The sequence below is a fragment of the Hevea brasiliensis genome, chromosome 6 (assembly GCF_030052815.1).
Source record: "Hevea brasiliensis isolate MT/VB/25A 57/8 chromosome 6, ASM3005281v1, whole genome shotgun sequence".
Classification (NCBI taxonomy): domain Eukaryota; kingdom Viridiplantae; phylum Streptophyta; class Magnoliopsida; order Malpighiales; family Euphorbiaceae; genus Hevea; species Hevea brasiliensis.
Genome location: NC_079498.1, coordinates 6,084,255 through 6,098,688, shown reverse-complemented (window position 1 = coordinate 6,098,688; position 14,434 = coordinate 6,084,255). Strand labels below are relative to the sequence as shown.

At 30.9% G+C, this 14,434-nt stretch overlaps 2 protein-coding genes across 3 annotated transcripts; both read left to right on the top strand.

Annotated features, from left to right (window-relative positions):
* The first annotated feature begins 3,669 nt into the window (after positions 1-3,669).
* Positions 3,670-4,215, top strand: LOC110645517 (histone H4). The gene has a single exon (XM_021798718.2). It carries the CDS (start codon positions 3,750-3,752, stop codon positions 4,059-4,061), a length of 312 nt encoding a protein of 103 aa, XP_021654410.1. The 5' UTR covers positions 3,670-3,749; the 3' UTR covers positions 4,062-4,215.
* A 3,875-nt stretch (positions 4,216-8,090) lies between these two features.
* On the top strand, positions 8,091-14,071 carry LOC110645515 (uncharacterized). 2 transcript variants are annotated; one of them, XM_021798716.2, is made up of 11 exons: positions 8,091-8,403; positions 8,834-8,918; positions 9,330-9,526; positions 11,558-11,640; positions 12,318-12,363; positions 12,489-12,545; positions 12,726-12,780; positions 12,866-12,966; positions 13,092-13,155; positions 13,255-13,388; positions 13,667-14,071. In XM_021798716.2, exons 1-11 carry the CDS (start codon positions 8,314-8,316, stop codon positions 13,829-13,831), a joined length of 1,077 nt encoding a protein of 358 aa, XP_021654408.1. In that variant the 5' UTR covers positions 8,091-8,313; the 3' UTR covers positions 13,832-14,071. The 2 variants fall into 2 exon arrangements, with proteins under 2 accessions (XP_021654408.1, XP_058004288.1); XM_058148305.1 differs by lacking the exon at positions 12,489-12,545.
* Positions 14,072-14,434: the final 363 nt, after the last annotated feature.

The window sequence follows — 14,434 nt, the reverse complement described above, 5'->3', positions numbered from 1 at the left end:
CTAAAAAACTAATAATCAATCAAAAAACTACTTTTTTTAACTCCTTCTCTCTCATTTAATTAATTCATCATTCATTCTTTTCACTAGTCAAAAAAATTTTTTAGTTTCTCTCTCATCCATGTTTTTTTTTCATTAAAATCTAAAGCCCCACTTTCCCAAACCATCACATATGCATTTGAAATAATAAATAAAGAAGTTTTACTAACCTAAATTCAATTGCCAAGCCTCAAAATTTTTCTCTTCTCTTCCTCTTTTCTTCTTGTTCTCAAGTTGGGATTGCAAAGTCTAGTGAGGTTTTAACCTATGTTCTATTTTTTTTATTATAGTTAACTAATTAAACAATATTAAATATTTTTTGTTTATGGCTTCTCAAATTGTCTTAAGGCACAGTTGATTACTCACTATGTTATCGAGGAAAAAGTTTACAACTGAGAGGCTATATTAATGCTGATTGGGAAGGTAATTGAGATGAGAGAAAATCTACCTCGAGATTTATTTTCTTACTAGATGAGGGTGCTACATCATGGAGTAGTAAAAAGCAATCTTGTATAACTTTGTCTACTATGGAAGCAAAATTTGTAGCATTCTCAGCTGTTGTACAGGAAGCTATTTGGTTAAAACGATTTCTCATTCACTTAGGTGTGTTTGATACTACTGTAGAACCTATGACATTATACTGTGACAGTCAAGCAACAATAGCCTATACTAAAGATCCTAAGTATCATAGAAAAACCAAACACATATATATAAAATATAATTTTGTCAGAGACATGGTTACATAGAATGAAGTGAATATTAAGTGCATTTATACACAAGAAATGATAGTACATCCATTTACCAAGCCTATTCCTAAAAAATCTTTTTATAGGCATGTTAAGTCAAGGGGTTTATGTAAAATTTAATGTACTTACTTTTATCAAGAGTTTGTGAAAAGATATTCACTTGTATGACAGTATTATAATTAATGTTATTTGATTCCTTGTTACATTAGTTGTGAAAATATACACTTACGTATATATGTTAATTGTTAAGTGCATCAATTTAAAGTCGAATATATCAAACAGATAAAAGGATTAGTCTTCTCACACAGGCAGCCAACTCTATTAGCTAAGTGGCATATAGAGATAAGACAATTATAAGTTGCATTATTTGAGTGATAATGTTGAAGAGCTCAAAATGAGGAAGAGTGTCATTGTAATTAATTGCATTGACTATACATGATTGAGTCATGTTATTTGTTTAAAGATTTCAGACGCGAGTTCTAATAAAATTAAGAGTAGAGTAAGGGAATTTAAAGTTAAGCATTGAGTGTGCTTGAACTATCACCTGTACGATATTTTGACATATGCTTCATGGGAAAGAGAAAATATTGTAGCATGTGATTCATACCACATGTGCTAGTGACCAATAAAGGAAATGCAAGTTGTGATTTCTACTTGTCATTGTGTGAAACCTTAAAGATTAAGAGTCTACTTGTCATTGTGTGAGACCTTAAAGATTAAGACTAGTCTTTCTCAATATGTACCCTCACAACTCCTATTTGTTTCTTGAAGCTTAGTTCAATGATCGCTATATTAGAGTGTTACCAAAGGATCCTGTAAGATTAAGTCTACTGGGCATTTTAAAAAAAATGAGTTGATTTGGGATTGAAAGAATCGGGAGAAGAGGAAGATTATTGCGAATTATCACGTTAGTTTATGTTCATTGACCGGACAACTATGTTTAAAAACATAATTATGAACTCAAGATATTCATTTGAGATCGATAGAGATATCAATATGATAAATGATATAGGGTACTGCATACTAAATATACTCTAAACTCAATAAAATCAAGACACTATAGTATATAATTCGTTTATAATATAATGTGATTATATAAGTGGCTATGTGATGCAAGTTAGGTTATATTTTCTGCATGTTTATGCACTTAGATTTTGGTTTTAATATTCCAAGAACTATAAATGTAGGGATATATTTGTAATTTTTAATTATTTTCTATACTTTCTTTTTAATTTGGAAAGAAAATAAAAATAGACTCTAAAAATTATTTTCTCTCAAAATTTATTTTCCTCCTTATTTTCTTCTCAACTAAATATAAAATAATAAAAAATAAAGTTATTTTCTTCTTAATATTTTTTCCTTATTTTTCCTCTATTCAAACATAGTGAAAGCTGTCACAATAATTCTGGCCTTTGTTTATTGTAATCTCACCAACAAGCTTCATGAGAATGCTTCGTAAAAAGTGTTTCTTTTTATAATTCAAAATTTTTTATTTGAAATTAAAGTTAATTTTAAATTTTTGAAGCTGTCGTATATTAATTTCTTTAATTGCAAGAGGCCTTGATTGCCATATTGAAGGATAAAATGATAATTTTCTTTTCAATTAAAGCATAAAATGATAATTTTTATCCTTATCTAGAAATCTATATCATTAGTTTTAAATTCTTTTAAAGGAAATTAAAATTTAAAAATTTTAAAAAATAAAATGAAATTAGAGATGAAAATGAAATAACTTATAAAAATGAAATTATTAATAAAAATAATCTTAAAAATCTATCAGGAGATTTAAAAAAAAAAAAACTAAAGTTTAGAAAATTTGTATTAAAAAATGGAATAATTAAAGAAGAAAACAGTAAATAATATTTTAAAAGTTACTTTAGTTAATAAATTTTAACTTAATATTATTAGAATTATTTTTAGAATTGAGATAAAAATACTAATCAAAATCAAATATATTAAGGGCAAGAGTGAATAAAAGTAAATAATAATAAACTTTATTCTCCATTGATCCTCAATTTTTTTTTAACACTCAAATTTAAGTGTAAAGAAAGATAAGAAGTGAAAAATCAAAATTATAACTAAACTTTATTTAAATAACCCTTAAATTTATCATTTATTTACCTATTTCTAATTATAAAAAATATTCATCACTCCTCTCCTTCTGCCTATTAATTGAACTTTTCTTAAAAATGAAAAATTTTTATTATAATTCTATTTGCCATTTTCCTTTTTTATTATTTTATTAATTATTATTTTTTCAACCCATCCAAACAGATCATTATTAATATTATTAGATTAGTTATTTTTTAATTATATTATTTTTTAATAATTATATTAGGTTTTAATAAGTCACTAGATGGTAATTTTGTTAAAAAAATAAAAGTAGATGGTTGTTATTTACAAAATAAGAAAATAAGATTTATTTTATAAAAAATTTATAACTTCAAATCAAGCGAAAGTTATAACTGCCCTATGAAGAGCGAAGATTACACGCAAAAAAACAAACAGAATCCGAGTAACATCCCCCCCTAAAACTAACTTCTCACCGTCGATTGCAAACTTATCAACGGTTGATACCTGACGTTTGCATTTCACACGGATCGACCATTCTAGCCATTCGTTCGCATGTAATCCACGGTTCACATATAATTTTGTCCAATCACGCGGATCGACAATCATGACCGTCCATAAGCATAAAATCCAACGATCATTAGCAAACAGCGCTAGAACATAAAAATTGCCAGTGCTCAAAAAGAACAATCCGAGGCACAACTCTCAAAATCATTCATAACCGTCGATTAAATCCCAAATCCAACGGTTCTAATCATCGCCCGCCTATTCGAAAACCTCCCAATCCACTCCATAAATACCCAAAAGCCTCGCATGGAGCATGTCCAATAATTTATCATCAAAACTTTTCTATCCGAGAATCCCTCAAAAGAAAATCTTCGAAGTCGTTCCGGGAAAATGTCGGGTCGTGGAAAGGGAGGCAAGGGTTTGGGAAAGGGAGGAGCCAAGAGGCACAGGAAGGTCCTAAGAGATAATATTCAAGGCATCACCAAGCCTGCAATTCGTCGTTTGGCTCGCAGAGGTGGTGTGAAGAGGATCAGTGGCTTGATCTATGAGGAAACTCGTGGAGTCCTGAAGATCTTCTTGGAGAACGTGATCCGTGATGCTGTGACTTATACTGAGCATGCCAGGAGAAAGACAGTTACTGCGATGGATGTGGTTTATGCGCTCAAGAGGCAGGGAAGGACTCTGTATGGTTTTGGGGGTTAGGTTTTGTCTGTTTGTTTTCTGGCGGGGGTTTTAGGATTTTAGTGTATGGGATTGTAGATCTTTTCTTTAGATCTGGTTTTTCTAGAGATTAAATTTGAAATTACTGTAATTGGCATCTTTGTCTGAAGTAATAGAATCTAATTTTCTGGGAGAATTTTGAAATTACTGTAATTGGCAATTCTTCTTATCTTTGATTTGTTGTTTGGGTACTTGTCGACTGTAGACCGTCGAGGAAATGGTGGTGGAAGATTTATAAGATCCTTCGTAAGTGGTTATATTAAAACGATTCTTTGTGCTTGTTTGCGCCTAATATATGCGTCTTCTAACTAGGTTGTTCTGAAAGCGATGTGTTTGTTGAAATGAACTTTAGTTTGGATGTTTGGATTTCGTTTGCCTAGTGCACTTTTAGAAGATATAGAACTTTTAACTATTTTGTGCCAGTTTAGTGTGCCAGAATGATCTTTTGGTGTTTGCTTTGGTTATATGAATTGCATGCTTTATGTTCTTTCCGGTTGCTTTTGCCAGTGAAATCATCCGTGTTTAATTTTCGCCTTGGCTGCAATGCCCGTAAGGTCGGAGGTCTTAACTACTTGGTGTGCTTGAATTCCGCTGTGTGATTGCATCATGTCATTATAGATTGTGTACACAAGTATGTCTGAGGCGTAAAGTCGAGCTCATTAGGACTAATTTGCACGTTGCAATGACAGCAATTCTGTGTTAATGGTGGAATTGTAAGATATCGAATTGTGTAGATGGAAAAGCTCTTGTAAGGTGTTGCAAATCAGTTCTCGTGGCTGTAGCACTAGCCAGTGATAAGCAATTTTGTTAGCCAGCAAACTTGAAATATTCTCAGGTGTCATTGAGCTAGATTCCTATAATCTAATGTAGCTTTCTTAAGAAGTGATTCAGCTTGAGAAATCAGGGCTTGTTTGGTTGAAAGAAAGCACAAAATTTATATTTTGTATGGTTTGGCTTGAGGAAAAAAAAAAAAAAGAAGAATTAAATTCTAAAAATTATTAGGTCTGTTTGGCATTGTCTTAATAAATTTTTGTAATTAATAATTTTATAAAAAAAATCAGTTTATAAAAATCACAAGAAATGAATTTTAAAATTTTATTAAATCATAAAATAAAGTAATTTTATTTGATAATAAAGCAAGTAAACTTTGCTTTTTAAAAAAAAAAAAAAATTGGCAAACTGGGCTTAGCTTCCATATTAAATCAAACAGGCAATTCTCACAATGAATACCCAACACAGAAAAAATCTCATTTATCAACTTTGTAACTTTTAATTTTAACTGATTTTATAGCAACCATTAAAAACAAATTCAAACCATATGTACGATTTGAAAGAAATTGCATAAAATCCATTTTTAATTACTAAGTGCAAAGTTACAGTATACTCATGGCACACCAAACGCTCAATGCAAACAGAATCTGTAAGTGGAGAAGAGACACGAGACGGCTTCAACGCAGACAGACCATAAGTGGCAGAGTAAACAATTGTAGTAGAATAAAACTATCGTGTCGACGCCCACCGGAGAAGAGATGAGATTGCATGGGTGTCAATGTTAAAGTCCTCATTTGAAGAAGTTTTTAAAGACTACCACCACTAAACATCTGTTGCAACACGCATCCAGCAGCAGAGAGCAATCAACCGACAAGCACACATCCATGGCCACTGTATGTAAATTGGATGCATTTAATATAAATTCAAAATAATATGAAAATTAATTTAACAACTTTTTAAATATATATATATATATATATATAATTAATTAAAAAATATATAAATTTAAATATAAATATTTAATTTAATAATTATTAAATTTATTCATTCAAATTTTTTTGTCAAAGTTATTCATTCAAATTTGCGGAAGTGGAACCCACGCAAACTTATGACGCCGTGAAAATATTTGTCGGTCATGGGTTTTCGTAGTGTGTGAAGTGAAAATCGTGGCAATTAATTGCCACGTGGTTTTAGAGGAGCAGAGATATTTTGGTAAAAGTGCTGATTTAACAATTAAATTTTTACATTATTTGTACATTTTTTTTGCATTTAAAATTTAACTCAATTTTTAATAAAGTATTCTAATTTTGGAACTAAAATCGATTTGATTATCCTTTTTCCTAGCGATCTTGGTCCCCATCAGGATCCTAGCCACGAACCGGATTAAATTCGAGACCGACTCAATTAAACCCAATCAATCATTTGCATTAGTTTTTAAATCATAATTTAAACGTTCAAATTGACTTGTTGGCTCGGAATTAGAATTAAAAGTTAAATTAGAATTAGAATTAAAAGTTAAATTGAGTTAAATTAGAATTAAAAGTTAAATTGGAATTAGATAAAACCAAGATCGTAATAAAAAATGAGAAATGTGTTGAAGTAAAAAAGAAATAAATAAAAATAAAAATCGTAACTGAAATTGAGTTAAATTAGAATTAAAAGTGGAATTATAATATCATAACTGAAATTGAGTTAAATTAGAATTAAAAGTTAAATTGGAATTAGATTAAACCAAAATCGTAATAAAAAATAGAAATGTGTTGAAGTAAAAACGAAATAAATAAAAATAAAAATCGGATTGAATCAAGCAACAAATTCGAAACTGGATAAAAACTAAAAAAATTAAAAATCGAAACTGAAATTAAAATTAAATTGAAACCAAATTAAGAGAGAATTAAAATAAAATCCGAGTTTTTACGATTAAATTTTTACATTATTTTCACATTTTTTTTACATTTAAAATTTAACTCAATTTTTAATAAAGTATTCTGATTTTGAAACTAAAATCAACTTGATCAAAATCAAAATTTAGAGTCAATCAATGGTTCACAGTTTCAAATCAAATCATAATTGTTCTTTTTTCTGAGCGATCTTGGCCAAGTAACAAATTCGAAACTAAATAAAAACTAAAAAATAAAAAATCGAATCTGAAATTAAAATTGAATTGAAACTAAATTAGGAGAGAATTAAAATAAAATCCAAGTTTTCTTTTTTAAAAAAAAGTTGAAACTAAATTGAATTGATATTAAAACCTAATTAAGTTGAAGCAAAATTAAAAATCAAAATCAAAACTGAGTTGAACCAAAATCGATTTTCTAGATGCCTCTAAGCGATCAAAATTTTCTCAAATGTCATCCTATATCTTTTCATTTGATATTTATCATTAAATTTTAAAGGCATATATAAATTTTAGTAAATTTAAATCTATTTATTTTAATCAATTAACAGTTTAATTTACATTATTAATAAGCTTTAATTCAAATATATTCGAGATTTCACTATATATATAAATTATGTATGAAGATTATATAAAAATAAGAATACTATTAAACTTGTTAATGATTTTAATTATGGATATTTTATTTATAAAAAAAATTATAAAAGTTTAAATTGAAAATCAATTTTTTTTAAATAAAAAAATTTTAATTTATATTTTAGATTTCCTATCAAAATCAATCGAAACGTTCCTTTTCAGTAAGACTATACCTAAAAGTACTAAAAACAAATGGTAATCATAAAACGTAATGTTTGAAGGTGAAATATCAAAATAAACAAATAAAAATAATTAAAATTTAAAACATTGGAAAAATATTTTCAGTTGCACGCATTTTTCCCATTGTTTGAAGGTAAACGGACTTCTTAGTATGCGGTGGGCCTCATACAACGGGTGTCTATGGTCCACAAACAAGTGTCACATGCCTAATAACAATTGTTCATATCCAAGAGCATGGTGCTGTGTTCCGTTTATCCAAACAACCCAATCACACTCCATTATTGAGTTCCCGTTCTTTTCCTTTTGTCCTCGACCTGTAATTTAATCACTTCTTTCTCCACATGATCCATGGATCCATTCTCGAGTGTCCACGTGAGACACACGTGTTACCGTAAAAAATGAGTAGCTATTATGTATCTTTCCACCTACGCCACGTCGACCACAAAGCCAATCCCTTTGGTTACTTTATAAGTATCTATAATAATATAATAACAAAACAGAATAATAAAAGTCAAACTTTTTTTTTTTTTAATTTTAAGCTAACGTTTTTTTAATGGTAAATGATCCAAATTTCAAACAGTAGTGTTGCTGGAGAAAATTTGCCGTTTCTCGATTTGATTGGATTCTTTGTTCTCTCGTCTTTTCAAGCTTCATGCCTATATATTGCGAAGTAAAGCTGATCTCAATCTGTGGTTGCGTCGATGTTAAGGCTGTGATATTTTCTCTTATGAGTTTTCAATAATCAAATCAATGACAAAAATGGAAAAAGCTTCTTCAACGGTTCCCAGTTCATCTTATCTCAATGCTCTTACTCTAGAAATCGAGAAAAAGCTACAACGGGTGCGTTTCTCTAACTCTTATTCCTTTATTTTCCGTTTGTTTCTCCAGAATAATTATATGTAAGGGAAACAGGGAAATTTGATTGGTGGATTTCTGAATATTTTATTTCGTTTTTATTAAAGCTGGCGGGCCAATTCAGGAAAAATCGTATTTCGTTATTTAAATGTCCGTCTCGAGGGGAAAAAACGATAATTAATTAAATAATGGTAGTTAATTAAACTATAACAGTAGCTAATTGTTATCCTCTTTTCTTTGAGATATTGTTTCTCCAGATATTGTTTCGTTTGCATCATGAATTTTTCTTTTTCATGCTTTTTGAGCTTGAAAATGAATTGAAATATATATATATATATATATAAAACCTGATTTGATCCAAAATTACATGCTTTGATTGGTCCGTTAATTATTAGAATTTTAAATTTTGTTGCAGGCTCTAGCTTCTGCATCGCAGAGACGCAACTTGTTGCAAGAGTTGTTTGCTGACATAGCTTTGGAAGTTGATGACCGAGCAAGGGGTGAGTTGATTCTGTCAAACACTCGTTTGTTTTTTTCTTTTTTTTGGTCATTATTTGGAAAAACAGTATAGGGTTAGAATCTAGAAGCTAACAGAATTGCATGTTTGCAATTGTAAAGGTTACTTGTTGGTTGTTAGATGGTATTAGTTGAAGTAGAGGAATTTGATATTTTATTTTCCGATGTAAAAGAAGAAGAAGAAGAAGAAGAAGAAGAAGAGTTGATATGGATTTAAAATTAGTAGTTGATATTAGTTTCTTGAAAATGACTTTTTGATCTGTCATAAAGATTTGAGTCTTATAATCAGCGAGGTGTTGCATTATCAATGGCAGGTGCTACGTGTAAGATGTGGCTATTATCTAATCTTCCACCGTTATAGGGTTCTCATTTTTTTGTATTGAAATTGAACACAGATATAATTCTCAGCACGGAAGAAGATACAATTTCTCCTGCAGAGGATGGTGTTGATGGTCAATTATGCTTTTACAATGTTCTTGCTGATTATTATGTTAGGGTGCCAGAGAGCGGAAAACGAATCCTTGATTTAATTGTCCAACTTTGGAGCCAATCATTTGCATCACATATTTTCTCTCTTCTGTTCCATAAATGGGTATGCCAGATTAGCATTTCTTTTGTTTTTGTTTTTTCCTTTTTCTTTTCTTTTCTATTGCTGTTAACCTCCTGGTACTTGTAGAATCTTGCAGTAATGGTAGGCATAGATATGGAACTGTATTGTTTTGAGTGTCATATAGTTCTTATATTTTTCTTTTAGGAAATTAAAACTATCTGTTGAATGGAACTTGAAAGCCTGCAGGAAAGCTACTTTTCTACTTTATCTCATGTTATGAGGAGAAGACTATTGACTTGTTATTTGTTACTTCTTTGTTGAAATTGAACTTATAGGAGCTCTGAACTGGCAAAATAGGTGTAGGCTCTAGTAGCTTGTATTTTGACTGTTCAGATTGGCCAGAATTGAAAAGTAGGATTGCTACGGCAATAATTGTTCAAATTGTTCAAGTTAGCATGCATGACTGTGCCTTTTGTGATTTCTTTGGACATTCTCTAGTACCAGATGCCTGGTATCCCTTTCCTCATTTGCTAGAAAAAAAGATAATCTCCACATCTGGATTCCAGGGTGAAAGGAAATATTTATTATTATCAGCCTTTTATGCTGCCACATTGTTGTTAAGGAATGAGAATGAATAGCTTGGCTACTAAGACAATGCAAGAATAGGAACCTTGCTGGCTGTTAGCACTTGTATGAGAAATTGAGAATGTCACAATACACAGAATTATTATGTTAAAAATATTTTGTGGTGGTAGTTGGATTCTTGAATTATCATGTGCAACTGTTGGAAGGTTCAGTTGGGCAATGTAATAATCATCGATGCAACTTGCTTTAATTTGATCTTTTCTTTTATTTTCTTTTGGGGAAAACGGTGGTGAACAAGTTTTTTTAAAAAATAATGTACTCATTACATGATTTTTACTGGGAAATTTAGCTTCATTCCGAGATAGAACCTTTCACTGACCTGGAAATGCAGTCTTCAAACTAACGTATTTAACTATCATCTGGATTCACACAAGTGCTATTAACCCAAGTTGACCAATAGTCTATACCTGAAGATAGGATACAGAAAGTAGACAAAAATTACTGTTTGATTTTGTGCTATGTGGTCATGTTTTAGGTTTCCAGTTGAGATTCTTGATTTATCCAGGTAGGCTGTTTTCAGTCTCTCTCTCTCTCTCTCTCTCTCTCTCTCTCTCTCTCTCTCTCTCTCTCTCTCTCTCTATATATATATATATATATATATATATATATATATATATATATATATTTTACGGATTTTCTAATGAGTGCTACATTGCACTTGTTAAGGGTCATTAAATATGCTGATTTATTATTAATTTTGCACTAGAAATTACCAATATTACATAGAAATGCGTAATATTTCATCGAAAATGGTGCAATACTACATAGAAATTATAATTTGTTATGTTATTGATACAAAATTATAATTTCTATGTAGTATTGCACCATTTTCGATGAAATATTACGCATTTCTATGTAATATTGGTAATTTCTAGTGCAAAATTAATAATAAATAAGCATATTTAATGACTTTTAACGAATGCAATATTGCACTCAGTTAGAAAAATCGTGTGTATATGTGTTTCTATATGTATGTTATTACAAACTATAAGTTATTAGTGTCTTGTCGTATGTCTCAGCTCTATCCCCTGTTACATATTTTGGACTCTAATAAATTTCTGTTCTTAGGTTTGGATTTGGTTTCTGAAGGCTGTTATTTTTCTTGGAAAATGAACAAATAGTTTTTACCAATTGAATTCACCTCTTTAACTTCCCCCATTCAGTTTCCATTGGATTTATTTTATGTAATAACTAGGAAAATTTTATTCAATGCCTTTGTAGTTCAGATATAACGTTATTATCTTCTGTCGAGGTTTTCATATGAAAGGTTGCTTCTATGAATATGATTTCAGGCCTTGTTATGGTTTTTTATGTTAATAATGTACCAATGGCATCTATTTCTACTATTAAAATTGTGTAGTAAATTATAAGTCTTGATCCGCTTTCTAAGGTCCTATGATTCCTGATCAGTACTTGTTCCTTCTGCAGCTATTTGAAGCCCATCTTGATAGTACTGAAGTACTTATACGTTACTCATCTGCTCTTGTTCAAGGTGCTACAAATGTTTTCTGGTATGAATATTGGCAATCTTTTGTAGATTGATAGTGCTTTTGCAGCTCCTTAGGAGTCACTAATGGCTTTTGATTGAATTGCAATTGAGTATCAGCAGCACTCTTAGATTATGCTTATCAATACATTACAGGAATGAAACTGACTTTTTCTTGCACTGGATTTGGGAAAAAAAAAACTCTAGTTATGAAATTGGCCATCATAAGGTTCAAAGTTATTTTTATTTTGCACATCTCTTTCCATTTTCTTCTTCTTTCAGGATGAATTAGGTTTTGGTCACCCTTATGAAATCAATTCAATGTGAGAACAACTATGCCTTAATCCCAAATTAGTTGGGATTGGCTATATGTATCATTTTTTCGGTTCTATTAGGATCCATGTGAGAAATGAGATTAAAATCAAACTGTTCATAGCTTGTTATCTGTAGAATTTTTCCTAAAGGGAGTAATAAGTCAATGTATTCTGTCCTTCCTTCTGGTTGATGAATATCTGGTTATCAAACCAAGCACATTTCTAAGTGGCTTAATGTGTTGCAAGATAGAGTAAGCTACAATTTTGCATTTTACCTTGTGGTTGGAGACAATTGCATGTATATTTACGTGTATATTTCATTATCAATTTACATATGTATAACAATGATGTAAAATGTGATAATTTTTTGTTTAATACCTGTTTTCAGGATTGACATCCAAACGAACACTAGGCATTTTCAAGCCCTTTTTCAGGTAAGAGGCCTTTCAATGATATAATGACACCCATACAACTTGATATAACTTCTTAAATTTTTTTTTTCTTTTTTTTTTTTTTTTTTTTGCCCATTACTTTAGTTTTGCCCTTCTATTGGTTTCAGTATCTCCTGAAGGAAGTTGCACTAGAGCCTAAGCGCTTGAATAAAATTCCAGTGCAGGTTCGGCAGTCACTGCTTCTCTCTGTCTTAAAAAGCAATTATTTTGCTTTGAATAGTTTTGGTCTGCTGTTGATACTCTATATTTTAAAAATATGTTTTGAACTCTGGAGCCATCATTTAGCTGGCAAGCATGTGAAAACTATCCTTGATCTGATTTTTGTCCATCTTTAATTAATTCAGGCCCAGCGAGATCTGTTTCTTCTACTTTCAAGATTCTTACTTTTTTACAACTTAGGTAAGCCTTAATACTTTGAAATATTCAATATTCAACAACAAACTGCATGGTCATTTACTTAATTATGGTATCTTGTTTTGTGCAGACTACAAACTTGAAATCTTCTTAAAGCGGTTTCCTGTTTTTCCAAATGCTTTCTTGGTTGGTGGTCCAGTGGACTTCTTTGTGATTGAACTTGCAGACCAGGTATATTCAATTTTAGGCTATACATATTTTATTATTGAAATTTCATATTTTTCTTTGTTCTTTGTAGTCAGACATATGCTTCTATTTGCATGTTCTAATGACGTTGGAATTCCTTAAATGGTCAGCTTCAAAAGCTGAAGGTGGAACCAGTTCTATTGCATTACCTCTCTCAAATTAAAGTTCTCCAAGGTAGTACTACTTAACTAGAAAGAGCTGAGATTTTTATTTGCTAGCACTTTTGTATACTTGATAGCGTTCTGAAGACGGTATTATGATGAATTTCTGCAGGCATGGAACTGAGAATGACCACAAGTACAAGACTAAGAGCATGTTTGTATAGCTTTACTTCTCCTGGTGGTCCAATGTATCCCACCAGAGCTGTTCGTCATGCAGCCTGGGAAGCTTTAGATTTGCTTTTCCCTGTGAGTACTTTCTTTCCCCAGTGATATATCTGCATTAATCCATCAAATTAATATATATATATATATATATATATATATATATATATATATATATATATATATATAATGAATAATCAACATTTGGTATAAGGCCTAATATGCTGATTGAAAAGATGATTTCTTCCATTTTTATTTTTAAACGGTTGGAAATCATTTTGGTGAAAGTTGAGGACATGCCTGATTCCCACCGCGTACATGCCTCTCAACTTGGTTGCAATAACATGAGTGTTCTGGCACAGGTGGGACGGTACCCTCGACACCTTATAAGTCTGTTTTTCCGACTGTTATATCCATGGTGCTGGCCTTCTTCCTGTTGCAACTTCATAATATCTTGCATAAAGGCAATTTTCTGTTCTCTTCTGCGGCTATTATTTTCCAGTTGGGAGAAGCTGAGGGAGAACTAATTGTTGATGCTAAAATGTCACAAATCCAAGAAAAATACCTTCCTCCTGTAAAAGTCCAAATCTGAATTGAAGGCCCCCAGGTGTTTCACATCTCAGATTTTACAGTGTTGTACAAGTAAATTTCTTTTTGGCTATTCCTACCCTCCCATTTTAGTCTCCGAGGGAAATGATCATATTACTTCTCTCTTTGGAAAACATCTATTCTATATCAGTGGTTAAACTAAACATTCATTGACCAAATTTATGTTAGGTTCATCCCTCTCTCTCTCTCTCTCTCTCTCTCTCTCTCTCTCTCTAATATATAAATCAATATTCAAAGATGGCGCAAAAATATGTGTATAAATCAATAGTCAAAAATGGCCCAAACGGGGAATGATAACTGATTTAGAAGAGCCTACTCCATAAAGCAGATGGCATTCTCTCCCCACTTTTTCCTCGCACTCTGCCTTGTAATTGAAACAGAGATCACAGTAAACAAGCTTCAGTTCACAAAAGCCGAAGATCGAAAAAAGAATAAACAAGCCTCACAATCCAAGAGCAACTAAGCAACGTGAGCAAAATCATAAACGGCCATTTCTAAAATTTCTTAATATATTTATTTAA

What these genes read in the sequence shown, in the direction of transcription:
- LOC110645517 (XM_021798718.2), top strand. Translation starts at nt 3,750, where the DNA reads ATGTCGGGTCGTGGAAAGGGAGGCAAGGGTTTGGGAAAGGGAGGAGCC.
- LOC110645515 (XM_021798716.2), top strand. Translation starts at nt 8,314, where the DNA reads ATGACAAAAATGGAAAAAGCTTCTTCAACGGTTCCCAGTTCATCTTAT. An exon ending in CTTACTTTTTTACAACTTAG is followed by an intron (nt 12,781 to 12,865) that starts GTAAGCCTTAAT and finishes TGTTTTGTGCAG; the next exon opens with ACTACAAACTTGAAATCTTC. An exon ending in TGATTGAACTTGCAGACCAG is followed by an intron (nt 12,967 to 13,091) that starts GTATATTCAATT and finishes TTAAATGGTCAG; the next exon opens with CTTCAAAAGCTGAAGGTGGA.